Source organism: Eurytemora carolleeae, unplaced genomic scaffold (assembly GCF_000591075.1).
Source record: "Eurytemora carolleeae unplaced genomic scaffold, Eaff_2.0 scaffold29, whole genome shotgun sequence".
Taxonomy (NCBI): Eukaryota; Metazoa; Arthropoda; class Copepoda; order Calanoida; family Temoridae; genus Eurytemora; species Eurytemora carolleeae.
Genome location: NW_019396073.1, coordinates 203,226 through 219,060, shown reverse-complemented (window position 1 = coordinate 219,060; position 15,835 = coordinate 203,226). Strand labels below are relative to the sequence as shown.

General features: G+C 31.8%; 1 protein-coding gene across 3 annotated transcripts in view; it reads right to left on the bottom strand.

Moving 5' to 3' along the window:
• LOC111713167 (inward rectifier potassium channel irk-1) overlaps positions 1 to 15,835 on the bottom strand; it is a 36,408-nt gene that overhangs the window by 20,384 nt on the left and 189 nt on the right. The window contains exons 2-7 of one of the 3 annotated variants that reach the window (XM_023487989.1): positions 14,313 to 14,886; positions 14,110 to 14,201; positions 13,936 to 14,019; positions 13,086 to 13,201; positions 8,918 to 9,049; positions 2,796 to 2,926 (exon numbers count right to left, since the gene is read on the bottom strand). In XM_023487989.1, coding sequence (XP_023343757.1) covers positions 2,796 to 2,926; positions 8,918 to 9,049; positions 13,086 to 13,201; positions 13,936 to 13,992 — 436 coding nt within the window. In that variant the 5' untranslated portion in view covers positions 13,993 to 14,019; positions 14,110 to 14,201; positions 14,313 to 14,886. Of the gene's footprint in view, positions 1 to 2,795; positions 2,927 to 8,917; positions 9,050 to 13,085; positions 13,202 to 13,935; positions 14,020 to 14,109; positions 14,202 to 14,312; positions 15,056 to 15,835 lie in introns of those variants that run through there. The other 2 variants (XM_023487996.1, XM_023488004.1) reach the window with 2 other exon arrangements.

The window sequence follows — 15,835 nt, the reverse complement described above, 5'->3', positions numbered from 1 at the left end:
AAAAAATGCGAAATTCCCCGAAAGTGTTGGTGCTGCAACAATTAATTGCGCAAAAAAACTTGTGGAATTCTCTGCTCTGAAGTTTTATTATATCATATTAATAATTCCTTTACTTTAATAAATCTTTGATGAAGTTCTCAATCAATCATTCTAAGTTTCTGTCCGTCCACGTGCACCCTCCCGTATCCACCCAGCTAGCCATGAGCTAGCTAATTATATGAAAGAATCTTTTAAATCAACCATATTTTTTCGCTAAATTTACGTGTTTCTGTCGCATAGTTTCCGCTTTTTGTCGCAAAATGTTCGCATTTTCCTATTTCGTGAAAATTTCACATATTTTCGCGATACAAATTGAAGCGAAATTTCGCGATGGAAACCCTAGTAAGGATGCGATCATTTAGTCAAAGGAAGCATTCAAGATAGGGTTTCCATTCTCAACACTTTTGCGAAAAGAAGCGCTGATTTTGTTATTGTTGCGCTTTATTTTTGCGCGAAAAATTTGCACTTTGCATTATCATTCGCTAATTTGAGGGAAAAATGCTCATTAAAAAGTTTTGATAAAAGTGTAAACTGTATAAATTAGTTATCTATGAGATTACAATTTTTTGCATATAACTGTAATGCTTAGAAAGGAACTGATTACTTGCCGAAAACTCTACTTTGCAACCTGATGCATGTCATATACTTCAATCATATGCATTTGACCTATTTGAAATATCAAAGGTTAATATAACACAAAGATTCAGACTATGTATAAATTTTTTATTTTCAGCGTTGTTCGATTTGCTTAAAAATAAATTAAAAGTTCGCAAAAGATGTGCAAAAGTTTGCAAAAAAAAATTGCGCAAAAGACATGGTCATTTCGTGGAAACCATAATTTGAGAAAACAAAAAAGCCAAGACTATATAAAACATTTATTTGTTAATATGATACCAAAAAGTCTTGTAAAATATTTAATGACCCAATTTTGGCTTTTTGAATTAAAACATGAAACTTTAAATCGAAGATTTTCTCGTAAATAATGGATTTCCTGGCCAAAACTTTTTATTTCCCGAATGATAAGTAGAAGCTGCCATTTGCCCAATTCTCATAATTCTTCTTGATCCGAAATCCAATATACAGGGAGCAGCAAAATACAAGGAACTTATCTTATACTTATAGAGACTGTAAGCGGGATTTCAAGTGACCCTTCATGACATGATGACAATTGCCTGATTAACAACGGTACCATTACAAGCTTTGTCTGATCAAGATGAATTAAATATCAATAATCAAATTTTAAAAACTGATTTTTTTTTAATTGTGATTTCTTTATAAAAGTTACTTCTTTGTATGGAGGGTGACTTGAAATGACGGGTGCAGTTCCTTTGACAATATTTCTACGATCTATTTCTGATAAAAAATGTTGCCAATTTTAAAGTTACGTTTTATAAATCGAAGGAAAACGTGAACGACAAGAATATGTAAAAATTTAACGAAGTGGTTTAAAGGCCGGTTATCAAAGAGCGCTAAATTGAACTTTAGAGTTCTATCAACAATTCACAACTGCACTACCGGCTAAAATTATACAACGAATTGAATATTGATAACATTGATAACTAAGATTTTGTGATCACTTAATCTTTACAACCCGATGACGTAGACCTTATATTTTTAAAACTTTATATAATAATATAATTATATTAAATAATCTAAGTTCGAAATATCAAAGGTTTGCACAATGAGGTTGCAAAGTTGTTGGGATTTAACAATTTAAGTTTGTAGCAAAGACAATTCCTTTTCATGAAAATGATTTCACATAGCACAATTTTTTTACTTTTTACTCCAGAATAAAAATTAAGGTTATCCTAAAACTGAAAGGTACCACATGGATTCTGACTGTTATAAAATGTTGCATCAGTTTTTAAGACTCTGCCATTGATTTTACTCACTTGTTCTTTTGCATAATTCTATATTAAAGCGCTATGAACATTTACATTTTAGAATTTTGAGCTTTGTTATTAGCTAAAGTTTTTAAGAAGTTATTGGCAAAACTATCATACATTTTTTTGCGTGAGATCATGCAACCTTTGGATCACTCTGTGTTATGAATCGTTGACGGCACTGAGCTGGGAACTTTAGAATGGTGGATATCTGGATTAATGCTTGATCCACTCTTTTTCTTAATCTCCAGATTAAATATTGCTGGTTTCCCTCATGAACTTAATCTCCAGATTAATTAACAGATCGGGATTAAGGATATTCCATTCTAAAGTTTTCAGCTCTGTTTACTTAAGAGTATGTTCAAAATTTCAACCAAATTCTTATGTTTATACGGACCCCCTGTAACTTTATACTCCTCCATGGTCATTTATTTGAGCAGATTTTGACCATTTCTCGGAATCATGGATTTGTCACTCTGACAGTTTTGGCAGACAAGGCAGTTCTAGTTCAAGTTAGTTTTTTATACAATTTCTAGAAATAAAAATATTTTGATATTCGACTAAGGAAATAATATGCTCTTTTAAAACTTATGGATATTCCAATTCGTAAATAAAAATGTCGAGTTTTAAAATATTTTTCTTTTAGTTGAATATACCACAGTCTTTGTAAATCATTGTTTATCAAACTTTAATGAGCTGGAGAGAATAAAAATAAAATTTTACAAATTTTGGAAATTTAGAATATTATCCTTTTAAGCCTTTACCCCCCTTTCATTTTTTGCGAACACTCCCTTTAAAAGTAAGAGTAAAATTGAAATGAATTAATAAATTAATAAAGTATTCTCTCTATTATGTAAAGATGAGAGCACCTACCATTTAATATAAGTATGAGGTACCAAAGTGTAGCAAACATGAGCCAAGAAAGTAAGAAAGATGCTCCAAACCCTAGCAGGGTCCAGGACCAGGGGAAGTCAATCATAGATATGAAAAAGTCTTTCAAATACCTAAACATGTCATACTCATTAATATAAATATTTGAGATTTTTTTCTTCAAACTTTTGCCTTAAGTCAAAGGAATTGTGTCTTTGTTATAAACTCAGATTCTTTAATACTTATATCTTAGTAACCCCAATGTACCTTAGATATTTCAAACTATTAATTCTGATCAAATAATCTAAGTTTGAAATATCAAGGGTTTCCAATATTAGGTTGCTAAGATATTGGGATAAGAAAATTTGAGTTTGTGGCAAAAACTTAATTCCTGTAAAGTTAAACTTTTAGAGTGATATGTTCTCAAATTCTGTTCAGAGAGTCCAGAGAATTGTTTTTATTTGTAAAACTACTACTACAACTCCCAAAAACTGTTTTTTTAATTGTGACTTTTCTTTTTTTTAGTATTTTTCGTTGCGGTGTCTCTTCTTCCTTCGAATTCTAAAACCATTTCCTTCCGGGAAATCATTTCCTCTATTCAACTGTAGGGTTCCACCACTCAAAGGAAATCTAAGATGTTTATGGAAGACATATTGAAATCTATTCAATTCATTTACATCTATTAAAGTTCAATATACACCTTCACTATATATCTATTCAAGTTCAATATACACCTTCACTATACATCTATTGAAGTTCAATATACACCTTCACTATACATCTATTCAAGTTCAATATACACCTTCACTATACATTTATTCAAGTTCAATATACTCCTTCTCTAGATCCTACAAGTTCAATATACACCTTCACTACATCTATTCAAGTTCAACATACACCTTCACTATACATCTTTTCAAGTTCAACATACACCTTCACTATACATCTATTCAAGTTCAATATACACCTTCACTAGATCTATTCAAGTTCAATATACACCTTCACTACATCTATTAAAGTTCAATATACACCATCACTATACATCTATTCAAGTTCAATATACATCTTCACTTTTCATCTATTAAAGTTCAACATACACCTTCACTATACATCTATTCAAGTAAAATATACACCTTTACTAGATCTATTCAAGTGCAATATACACCTTCACTATACATCTATTAAAGTTCAATATACACCTTCACTATACATCTATTCAAATTCAATATACTCCTTTTCTAGATCTATTCAAGTTCAACATACACCTTTACTAGATCTATTAAAGTTCAATTTACACCTTCACTATACATCTATTCAAGTTCAATATACACCTTCACTATACATCTATTCAAGTTCAATATACACCTTCACTAGATCTATTCAAGTTCAATGTACATCTTCACTAGATCTATTCAAGTTCAATATACACTTCCACTATACATCTATTCAAATACAAATGAATAGATCTAGTGGAGGTGTATATTGTACAATTGAATAGATCTAGTGGAGGTGTATATTGTACAATTGAATAGATCTAGTGGAGGTGTATATTGTTCAATTGAATAGATCTAATGGAGGTGTATATTGTAAAATTGAATAGATCTAGTGGAGCTGTATATTGTATAATTAAATAGATCTAGTGGAGGTGTATATGTACAATTGAATAGATCTAGTGGAGGTGTATATTGTACAATTGAATAGATCTAGTGAAGGTGTATATTGTACAATTGAATAGATCTAGTTGAGGTGTTATTGTACAATTGAATAGGTCTGGTGGAGGTGTATATTGTACAATTGAATAGATCTAGTGGAGGTATATATTGTACAATTGAATAGATCTAGTGGAGGTGTATATTGTACAATTAAATAGATCTAGTGAAGGTGTATATTGTACAATTGAATAGATCTAGTGAAGGTGTATATTGTACAATTGAAAAGATCTAGTGGAGGTGTATATTGTACAATTAAATAGATCTAGTGGAGGTGTATATTGTACAATTGAATAGATCTAGTGGAGGTGTATATTGTACAATTGAATAGATCTAGTGGAGGTGCATATTGTACAATTAAATAGATCTAGTGGAGGTGTATATTGTACAATTGAATAGATCTAGTGAAGGTGTATATTGTACAATTGAAAAGATCTAGTGGAGGTGTATATTGTACAATTAAATAGATCTAGTGGAGGTGTATATTGCACAATTGAATAGGTCTAGTGGAGGTGTATATTGTACAACTGAATAGATCTAGTGGAGGTGTATATTGTACAATTGAATAGATCTAGTGAAGGTGTATATTGTACAATTGAATAGATCTAGTGAAAATTTACACATTTTATTATTTTCTAAGAATTATTTTAGATCAAATAATGATAGTTTGAAATATCACAGGTTAACACCATCAGGTTGCAAAGATAAAGAGATTTGAAAATCAGAATTTGTGGCCAAAACTCAGTTCCTTTAACACTTGTTAAAAAAAACAGAATGCTGTGTCATTAGAGAGCGAATAGTTCAGGCTTTAGCTGCCGGTGACAAACACCATAATGTGTGGCATGGAAGGAAAACAGGTGTTGTTCATTGGCAACCGGCCTCTCCCCTCTCATCGAAGTGACAGTTTTATATATAATACTTCTAATACTTGGGTTCAATTCAAGTTTAGATTTACTTTTTATCCGGAAGAACTTATACCGATGCACAAACTTGAAACATTATTTTTCCTTTCATTGTTCGGGAAAATCAACTTGAACATTTTCATTTAAAGGGAACGTTATTCACGTAATTTTACCCTACTATTCAAAACGGCAATTATACTTTAATCTTATCACGTATGATAACCTTTTTCTAATCCTAAATATCCAAGGTTATAATGCAAGAAAAGTTATTTCAGAGGTGTACGCATCTTTTGTACTGCAGTGTACTGTCTCTGGGCGGTAATGTAAACACACGACGGGTGTCACAGCCTGACATGAGATCCATCTTTCACATAAAAAATCAATGAAATATTCTGGTCAAATGAAACTATTATGTGAATTATCAAAATTTTCAAAATTCAAAGCTTTTATCCTCCTCGGATACTAAACACTAATCATCTATTATTGTTTACAAATTCCGTCCAGAGAGAACTGCAATTAACTTTCCTTGCATTATAATCTTGTGAATATCAATCATTTTATTTATAAAACTGTAAGAAAGTATTTAGAATAAGCTTTTGATGCATGGATATGAACTTTTTATTCGAGGGAAATTTTTTATATTTCCCTCTTCATCGACTTCATTTAATCAGCACGGTAAACTAGAGGTTCATTCTTAATTTTAGAACCAATTTTTACCAAATAACGTGTAGACTTTTCGTATTTGCGCTTTCATACTTTTTAGTTAGGCTATTTTTAAGTATAAAAGGTCTCCTACGCTATTTTTGACGAATTTTGAATGAGAGATGAAATTAATCCTAATTATCTTTTTCACATCATGCTTTCTTCTAATATATTAAAAATATATAATGAAATAGAAGTATCCCTCTCTGTTGTTAAATTACAGCAAGGCATTATCTTTATACTCATCTATATAAACAATATTGGAATCCAAACTGGATTAAACATGGGGTTTATTATAAACAACGCGTTTATTTTCAATTAAAATTGACAATTCACAAATAAAAGAATAATAAATGCTTGCCAAAAACTCAAAAATCCTAATTCTTTTATATTTGCAACCTGATGGTATATTTCCAACTTAGAGAATGTAATCTTAGAGAATTTGGCATATCAAAAGTCTACAAATTTGGGGTGTAAAGATATGGGAATTAAAAAATTAGAGTTTGTAACAAAAACTCAGTTCCTTTCTTAAGTTTCTGAGATTTCGAAATTGTTGCGAACTTGTGAATCGACTTTTAGTAATTTAGGGAAAATAGAATATTTATTTAATTTTGGTTTCATTTAATTTCCTTTCGTCTCACATAATGCTTAGAACTGTTACATTAGTAAATCTTTTGCTTCCCGGTCTCGCAAGATTAACCGATTTGTAATCTCCTCGCAACCGTTAATCTGTATCTATAACAGTTTTGTATGTCAACAGTTTGTAAAAAGTGTTTGCTCTGAATGCTTAACCGAATTATTTTTCAACTTTGTCCATTATTTCTAACCTTTAAGCTACCACTGTTGCCACGTTTAATCGTTTTTTTTTGGTACTGAACTGATTTTAAGGGACTGTAAGTGTAATTTCAAGTGAATTATTTTTTAAGCTGACCCGCATACCGGTGAATGGTGAAACGCATAGTCTAAATACTGGTGTATGGGAAAACTAAATTCTTCTGCAAAAACTGACTATAAAACATTTATTCAGAATTCATGGAACACCCTGTAGCTCTGGAAGTAAGATTTTTCTCAATACCCTATCCGTCATTTTTATTTTTTTTTATAAAATTTATAAACTATACCGAATTAGGTCTCCAAGCATTGTCCCCGCCTCAAATTCTAACTGTGTCGCTTCAACTTTTAAACTTATCAAAAGCAAGTTAATTAAGTTTCCAGAGATGGAATTTAAAGAATTTGAGCCGGGGTTTAAATCTGCCAAAACCCGGTTTAAATTAAGCGCCGGCTTAAATCTTGTAACATTTGATACAATTTTAAGTGGAACCAACCATATTTAAGCCGCGGTTTAAATTTAAACCGCCGCTCAAATTCTTTAAATTCGGCCACTGGAGAGGCAACTTAAATCATAGATCAATGATCACAGATACGACACTAGATGTCGTCTTTTTAAGATTATGGGGTTTTTCGTTCACAATAACCTTGAGGCAGAAGCCCACAGGAGTTCTGCGCAGGCAGGGTCACTTTTTATTTCATTTTTTGTTTAATTTTAAATCTAATTTCTAAAATCTAATCTGTTAGATCTAATATTCTAAATTTTAAATATAGGATGTTTACACAATCAGGTTTGAAAAATATAGGGATTATAAAATTTGAGTTTGTTGTATAGACTCAATTCCTTTTGTACATTGTACACATACTAAATATACAAGGATGCTGATCTGAATAGAATATCATAAATGACAAATTCTGTCAAGGTTTCTTTATACATCTTTATACGATTATAGAATATTGATGATGTCCTGTAATCGGGTAAAAACTACCAGAAGTAACCACATTGTATACATGCAAATATGATTTTCAGTTGGCAGGGTCTTCTTTTTCCATTTATTCAATATATCTTTTCCTCTACTACATTTTATTATTGATTTAATGTCGGCTTCTTATTCCAAAGAATTCTGGTTCTCACTGTATAAATTACCTATTATTGTCCCATATAACCTTTGGTGTTCTTATATCACCATTGCTTGGCCTATTTAACCTATTGTTGTCATATATATGTATCTCCTATATGGTTATCGTATATTAGGTTGTTGTACTATATATTACCAATTGTTGTCCTATATTACCTATTGTTGTCCTATATTACCTATTGTTGTACTATATTACCTATTGTTGCCCTATATTACCTATTGTGTTGTACTATATTACCTATTGTTGTACTATATTACCTATTGTTGTACTATATTACCTATTGTTGTCCTATATTACTTATGGGTTTCCTACATTACCGTTGGTTGCCCTATAATACCCATGGTTGTCCTATGATACATATGGTTGTATTATATTAACTAATGTTGTCCTATGTATTACGCAATGCAATCCAATACAGTACCCCTATGAATTGCGTAATGCAGTCCAATACAGTACCTTTGGTTGTCCCACATAACCTACGGGTGTCCGAAATTAACAATGGTTGTCCTAAATTACAATTAATTGTCTTTCATAACCTAGATGAATTCTATATTGCCAGTGTTTGCATTATATTATCTATTGCTGTCTTAAATTACCTAAGGTTGTCCTATATATTATCTATTGTTGTCTTAAATTACCTAAGGTCGTCCTATATATTACATATTGTTGTCCTATATTACCTAGATTGTCCTATATATTACATATTGTTGTCCTATATTACCCAGATTGTCCTATATATTACATATTGTTGTCCTATATTACCTAGATTGTCCTATATATTACATATTGTTGTCCTATATTACCTAGATTGTCCTATATATTACATATTGTTGTCCTATATTACCTATGATTGTCCTCGGTTTCATCTGGCCTTCTGAATGTGTTTAGTTTCCCGTGCTTTGATACAACCCTGTTCCTCTTGGCCTGAGCATATATTACTCCGAGGATACCAGATTTCTTCTTGAATGGATTCCATCTAGAAATAAACATTCTTAGTTTGTTTTCATTTTAGTTTTAATTTTTCATATTGTGGCCCCAGAGCTAATGTCAAAGTGAAAATGCATGAAATGTCAGCCATCGGGTCATGCAGGAGCGGGGCCACCCCGGACTAACCAGAGTAAGAAGCATTGTTCATTCTTTACTTTGTCTTGGACCTTGTCACATTTGATTTTTATTGATCCAAACTTATTTGAAATAATCATTTCAAAACTTTAGGACAAACTTTCTTATCCCACCTATTGTGATTATTGTTTCAAGAATTATACTCGTAAAATAAAGGTAACGAATAAATGCTGCAATTTACTATTTATTCACTGCTTGTCAATAAATTATTTAATGCTTTTACGCAGCCGCCATTTTCTATGTTTATTGAAACTGTAGGTGCAGTTTATTAATATAAGTAATATATCCTGACATATCACAAATTGAATCAACGTTACAGGAGAAGGTTTAGAACTGATTAATTGGAATGGAGTATACAAAAATTGTATTTATATATTCATGTCACAGTTTTGTTTTCCGTTAATTTTACACCGTTCAAAGACTTAAAAAATTAAAATGTTTAAAAAAAAAATTTTGTAGAAAAATAAAAAATAACTTAAGAAGGAAACTGATACCCAACCCTTAATAATAGATATATATATTGAAGATAATTAGTTTTGTTGTAATCCTCTAAATCTTGCTCTAGTCTCATAAACTTATCACTCAAAGTATTCTTTATTTCGCCCAAAAGAAGATTATATCCAGATCAATATCTTTATCTAAAAAGATTGAGAAAGTTTTAAAAAGGTGGTTAATATTTACGTGGTCAGCGTTTATATCAATACAATAAAGACGACTTTTCTATTGAAGCTTTATTCTAATTAAAAGGAAACAAAGAGAAGTTGTTAATTGACAGCTTCTCTTTGTTCTCCATGTTTATCTGTATCTGCATGATGTTTGAAAGCTTGGTAGAAATAATATTGAATTTGAACGATGTCTTTATTCATGATACATACCTGATACCAAACTACATTTTATAAATTTAAAGATTTAAAGAAAACTGTTTTTAAATATAGGCTCTTTTAAATTTTAGCAAAGTATCTTAAACTGGATATGAACAATAGCTCCGCAAAGTGTAGTTATATTTTTATATTTGCGTGATATCCACAAATGTTATAATATTCATGACGCAATTGGTGATATTTGAACATTTTCAGATAGTTAATATTTAAACAAATGTCTGTAGATCACCTAAGTATGTAAAAGGAACTTTTAATGTAAATTCAAGTAAACTTCATTTAAAACGTTAAATGCCCGAATGCGAATTTTATTTTTAAAATCTAATTGACCACAAAATGAATGTTTGTCTAGCAATTTAGAATCTATTCTAGTCGAGGGGATGAAGGCCAGTCACAACAATTTCTAGTCCAAGCCACTTTCTCCTCATTTTCTCGTTCGAGCCATCTCGAAATCCTCGTCCTTTTAATATTATTTGTTTCTATTGTTTTAATAATCGGACCACGTTAGGGCATAAATGAAATATTGAATTTTTGTAAATCGAAAAAATTAATTTCAATTAAATTAAAGTTTTTGAATTCGATATCCTTAAAAATGTTCACCTTTTTTACGCGCATTTTCAGATATTTCTGGTGTAGAATGCCACAAATAATTACGAGTTTATAGAACTTAAATTTTTTTTTGTTAATTATAGCAAAAACCATAGAATTTTTCCGGGTGGTTCCATGGGAAAAATTATAGGCAGAGGTATGCCAAATATTTTGCTATTTACTTATATCTCGAAGGTTAGCCTTTATGGAAGCAGAAGAGATTTAAGTTTTACCCAAATAAATTTTGACATCATTATCATGCCTTTTAGATTCCAACATGATGTAAGTATTGCATCATATTTTAGCCCCTAACGTGGCCAGATTTATTAAACATAGATTTTTCTTCAAGAATTAGAAACAAATAGTAATCTATGGACGAGGATTTCGAGGTGGCTCGGACTATAAAATGAGAAGAATGTGGCTCGGACAAGAAATTGTTGTGGCTGGCCTTTCTCCTCTCGTGGGTCTCTTGGGAGATAAAATATAAATAGTCTCTTACAAGGAATCCATTTCTTTTGAACATACATGGGCACAGGGACTCAAGTAATTAGTTTGCTTTAAAGCTAAAACATAAATTCTAAAATATCAAACATTCATTTTTTAAATGATGGAGGGCATCACAATACAACACAAATCCATTTCAAGAAGACCTGAAGCCAAATTTAAAGAATTTAAGCCACGGCTTGAATATGGTTGGTTCCACTGGAAATTGTATTCAATGTTTCAAAATTTAAGCCGGTGCTTGAATAAAAACCGGTTTTGGGCTGATTTGAGACACGGCTCAAATTCAATAAATTTGGACTCAGATCATGCATTTACTTGTTGTAATGTTCTATTTTAAAACTAAGTATAGTATTTCTTAGCGTAATCACATAACAGTTTGAGGTACAGTGAGAACCAACAAACTTTGGAATAAAAACTTTTAGACTCAAGCTGTGTTGTTAAATAGTCCAATAAACATGAGACACAACAATCATGGAGTTTGCAAAGACCATTTCACGTAGAAAACAGAAAACCTATTTTCTAACGTTTTGTAGTAATATTTTATATGTGACATGATCAAATACACTTTAATATTGATTTCATGTCTTATTCTTACTCCACAGTTTTATGGGTTTCATTGTAATCTGTAGTACGCGTATTTTTTTTGTTCCATCTACACCTATTGACATCATGTCCATGAATATCAAATTAATTAAGTAATAGTGTATACTCTGTATATAATATACAATATAAATACATGCTTTATCAATCTTCATAAGACTGGACAGGACACATTCATGACACAATAGTATTAATATCAAATGGATTGGAGGCGATCATGGTATCCTGTATTCAGTATCCTGTATCCAGTATCCTGTATCCAGTATCCTGTATCCAGTATCCTGTATCCAGTATCCTGTATCCAGTATCCTGTATCCAGTATCCTGTATTCAATGATTTTCTAAAATAAGCTTGGTTTCAAAGTTTGTTTGAGGAAGACGGGATGAAATTTCATTTGACTTTTAGGGTTGAACTTGAGGAAACTATTGGTTCAATCTCAAGTGTTGTGGATGTTTTTGAATTATTTAAGTCAAGAGTCACCCCAAGAAACGACATCTAAAAGATCAAATGATCTAAGATGTTTTTTCAAACATTGAGATGAACTACATAAATATCTAAATTTCGACATTTTTCAAGTGGGCAATATGATCTGAGCTGAAAACTTTAGAATGAGATATCCTTAATCCTGATCGCTTAATCTGAGTATCCAATGTACACACTTTTGATTTTATTCTTAATCCTCTTTTTTTGGATATCCCTACTGTATAAAAGGTACGTTTGATAACAATTACAGATACAATGCTATATCGATTGAACTAATTTATCCGATTGAACAAGCCGGCTTTTAGAGCATTTAAACAAACACAAATTTAATCATGTTATCAAAAAAATATAATTTATCACATTTTAGGACTATTATCATTTTAAACGTTAGCCTTAACAAACATTAATCCAAAACTTACATTTATTTAATCGATGTTTAGGTCAATTGATATGACACAATTAACACCAGTAAAAAAAACGGTTTTTTAAAAGTTAAAGAGTACATATTAACATGATACGCTGATTGGTTGATTTGTAAACTTCTTTCTTGGATATCGAATGCACATCGCATTTAAAATAATCTCGGGTTTAGTAAAGCCAGGAATTGAAGCATTCATCTTGATATTCATTATTCTAAAGTTTTCAGCTCTGTTTAACCATTTAGAAAAAAGTTACCGAAAACAAAACAATATTAGATCATTCTTTGCAGGATATTTTTTAAGCTGTTCAGGAGATGGAAATGAAATGAGACACTTGGTTTCTGAAAAGGCAATTTATTTTGACATATACTCCAAACCCTATCCCCAGTCAACCCAAAAGAACGAATTGACAGCTTACATATGATGAGCAAGTCCTGAAGCACTAAATGGTCTGACTGATGTGGTCGGTGGTGTAGCCAGGACAGTTTGGTGTTGGGGAGAGCAATTTGAACCTGGAGATATGGAACCTTTCACCTAGATATTCAATATACAATTAGAATTTAGAGATAGGGAACCTCTATATAGATAGGTAGATTCAATATACAATTAGAATTTAGAGGTAAGTTTAACCTTACACCTAGAGAGGTAGATTCAATATACAATTAGAATTTAGAGATATAGAACCTCTATATAGATAGGTAGATTCAATATACAATTAGAACCTGACTATAAGAAATTTTAAAAGCGAGCTGGTGGTCAAATATCTACCTGTAGGGAATCAGGGGAATCTATACTCTCCCTGGGGGTCAAATATCTACCTGTAGGGAATCAGGGGAATCTATACTCTCCCTGGGGGTCAAATATCTACCTGTAGGGAATCAGGAGAATCTATACTCTCCCTGGGGGTCAAATATCTACCTGTAGGGAATCAGGAGAATCTATACTCTCCCTGGTGGTCAAATATCTACCTGTAGGGAATCAGGGGAATCTATACTCTCCCTGGTGGTCAAATATCTACATGTAGGGAATCAGGGGAATCTATACTCTCCCTGGTGGTCAAATATCTACCTGTAGGGAATCAGGAGAATCTATACTCTCCCTGGTGGTCAAATATCTACCTGTAGGGAATCAGGAGAATCTAAACTCTCCCTGGTGGTCAAATATCTACCTGTAGGGAATCAGGGGAATCTATACTCTCCCTGGTGGTCAAATATCTACCTGTAGGGAATCAGGAGAATCTATACTCTCCCTGGTGGTCAAATATCTACCTGTAGGGAATCAGGGGAATCTATACTCTCCCTGGTGGTCAAGGGATCGAATTTCATCCTACTTCACATCTGTATAATTCTCCTCTAAATAGAATTTACAGGTTTTTTTACACAAGTTTCGGCATTAACTGAATCATCATTTATTTAAATAATTTGTTATAAAAAATAACTTACTTATAATTAGGAAAAAGGAAAACTTCATAATTGACTTTTAGCTGATATTTCAAATATCAGTTCTCCATGGTTTCAGAAATAAACGCTCTTGTCTGAAACAATTATCAATAATTGAAAAAATAAAATTAGGAATTCAATTACAATTTCAAATTTAAAAAGACTAGGAAGTGGAAATTAAAAGAAAAAACAACGAATTTACTCACTATTTGGGTCCGAATTGACTCACTATCTGGGTCCGAATTTACTCCCTATCTGGGTCCGATTTTACTCACTATCTGGGTCCGAATTTACTCACTATCAGGGTCCGAATTAACTCACTATATCTGGGTCCAAATTTACTCACTTTTTGGGTCCAAATTTACTCACTATCTGGGTCCGAATTTACTCAATATCTAGGTCCGAATTTACTCATATCATGGTCATATTTACTCATATCATTTCATTTCATATTTACTCATATCTGGGTCCGAATTTATTCACTATCTGGGTCCGAATTTACTCACTATCTGGGTCCGAATTTACTTACTATCTGGGTCCGAATTTACTCACTATCTGGGTCCGAATTTTCTTGTGAAACATATGGTTTAAAGATATTGTAAGCCTAATTTCAAGTGACCCTCCATGCAAATTTACAACGGAATACACCTTTAACTGTTCATTTAATAGAGAGAGCTCTGTGTGTAAGCCTCTTGAATAGCGGTTGAATCGTTCAAAAACCCAGTGTACGCTGCTTACAGTTTGAACTTAACACAGCTAATCCGTTACTTGCGTCCTACCCTAAAAATATAGACATCTTTAGGTTAAAAAGGGGTTTCAAATATTCAAAAGTAAATTTCGATGTTTCTAGAAAGTAATTCTTGCTATTTTTTAGACCTGCATATGCATAATAAAAAAATGTTTAACAATTAAAGCGTTTCCTTAGATTAATAAGGTTATGTCTGAAATCTTTGATCAGAGCTGAAAACTTTAGAATGGTGGATATCGAGATCAATGCTTGATCCTCTCTTTTTCTTAATCTCCAGATTAAATAATGCTTGTTCTCCTCTTGTTTTTAATCTTCAGATTAATTAACCGATCACGATTAAGGATATCACATTCTAAAATTTTCTGCTCAGACAATGGTTTAAAGGGTACCGTTGTGAATCGGGAATGTGGTCTTTAAAATTACGCCAAATAACAGCAATCATTCTAAACTCAATGCTATAGTCAGAGCTTGATCTGTCATGTCTTATAAATAGATTATTGTGTTCCAAATATTTACATCGGGAACTGTCCGTCTTCATCAAATAATCTCCATCTCTTGATTATGAGAGTTTTTAACATAATTATTATTTTCTCTTTATAAGCAAAAGTGGATAATTTTAGAGGGCTAATTCAATAAAATATCTGTTTGAGGCTTAATCATTCTCCCCGCCCCCCCCCTTTTGGATTTTCATGTATTTTCCCCTGATCTTCTGTATGTTTTCCCCAGAGCATTAAATATCATGTTCCTGATAAAAAAGCTGTTGATACAGGTTTTGACAACATGGTTCTCTGAATATGTACCAAATATATTTACCCTGCTATTGCATGACTTCAGAAAAAAGAAGATTAATAAACTAAATTATTAACTTTTCTAATATTTTTTCGATATATCGTTAATGTACTTTTATCTGGATGGATTCTATAAGAATTATATAAGCAACTAAGCACTTTCAGCGTTTCGCGTCCCATTAACAATTTTAGC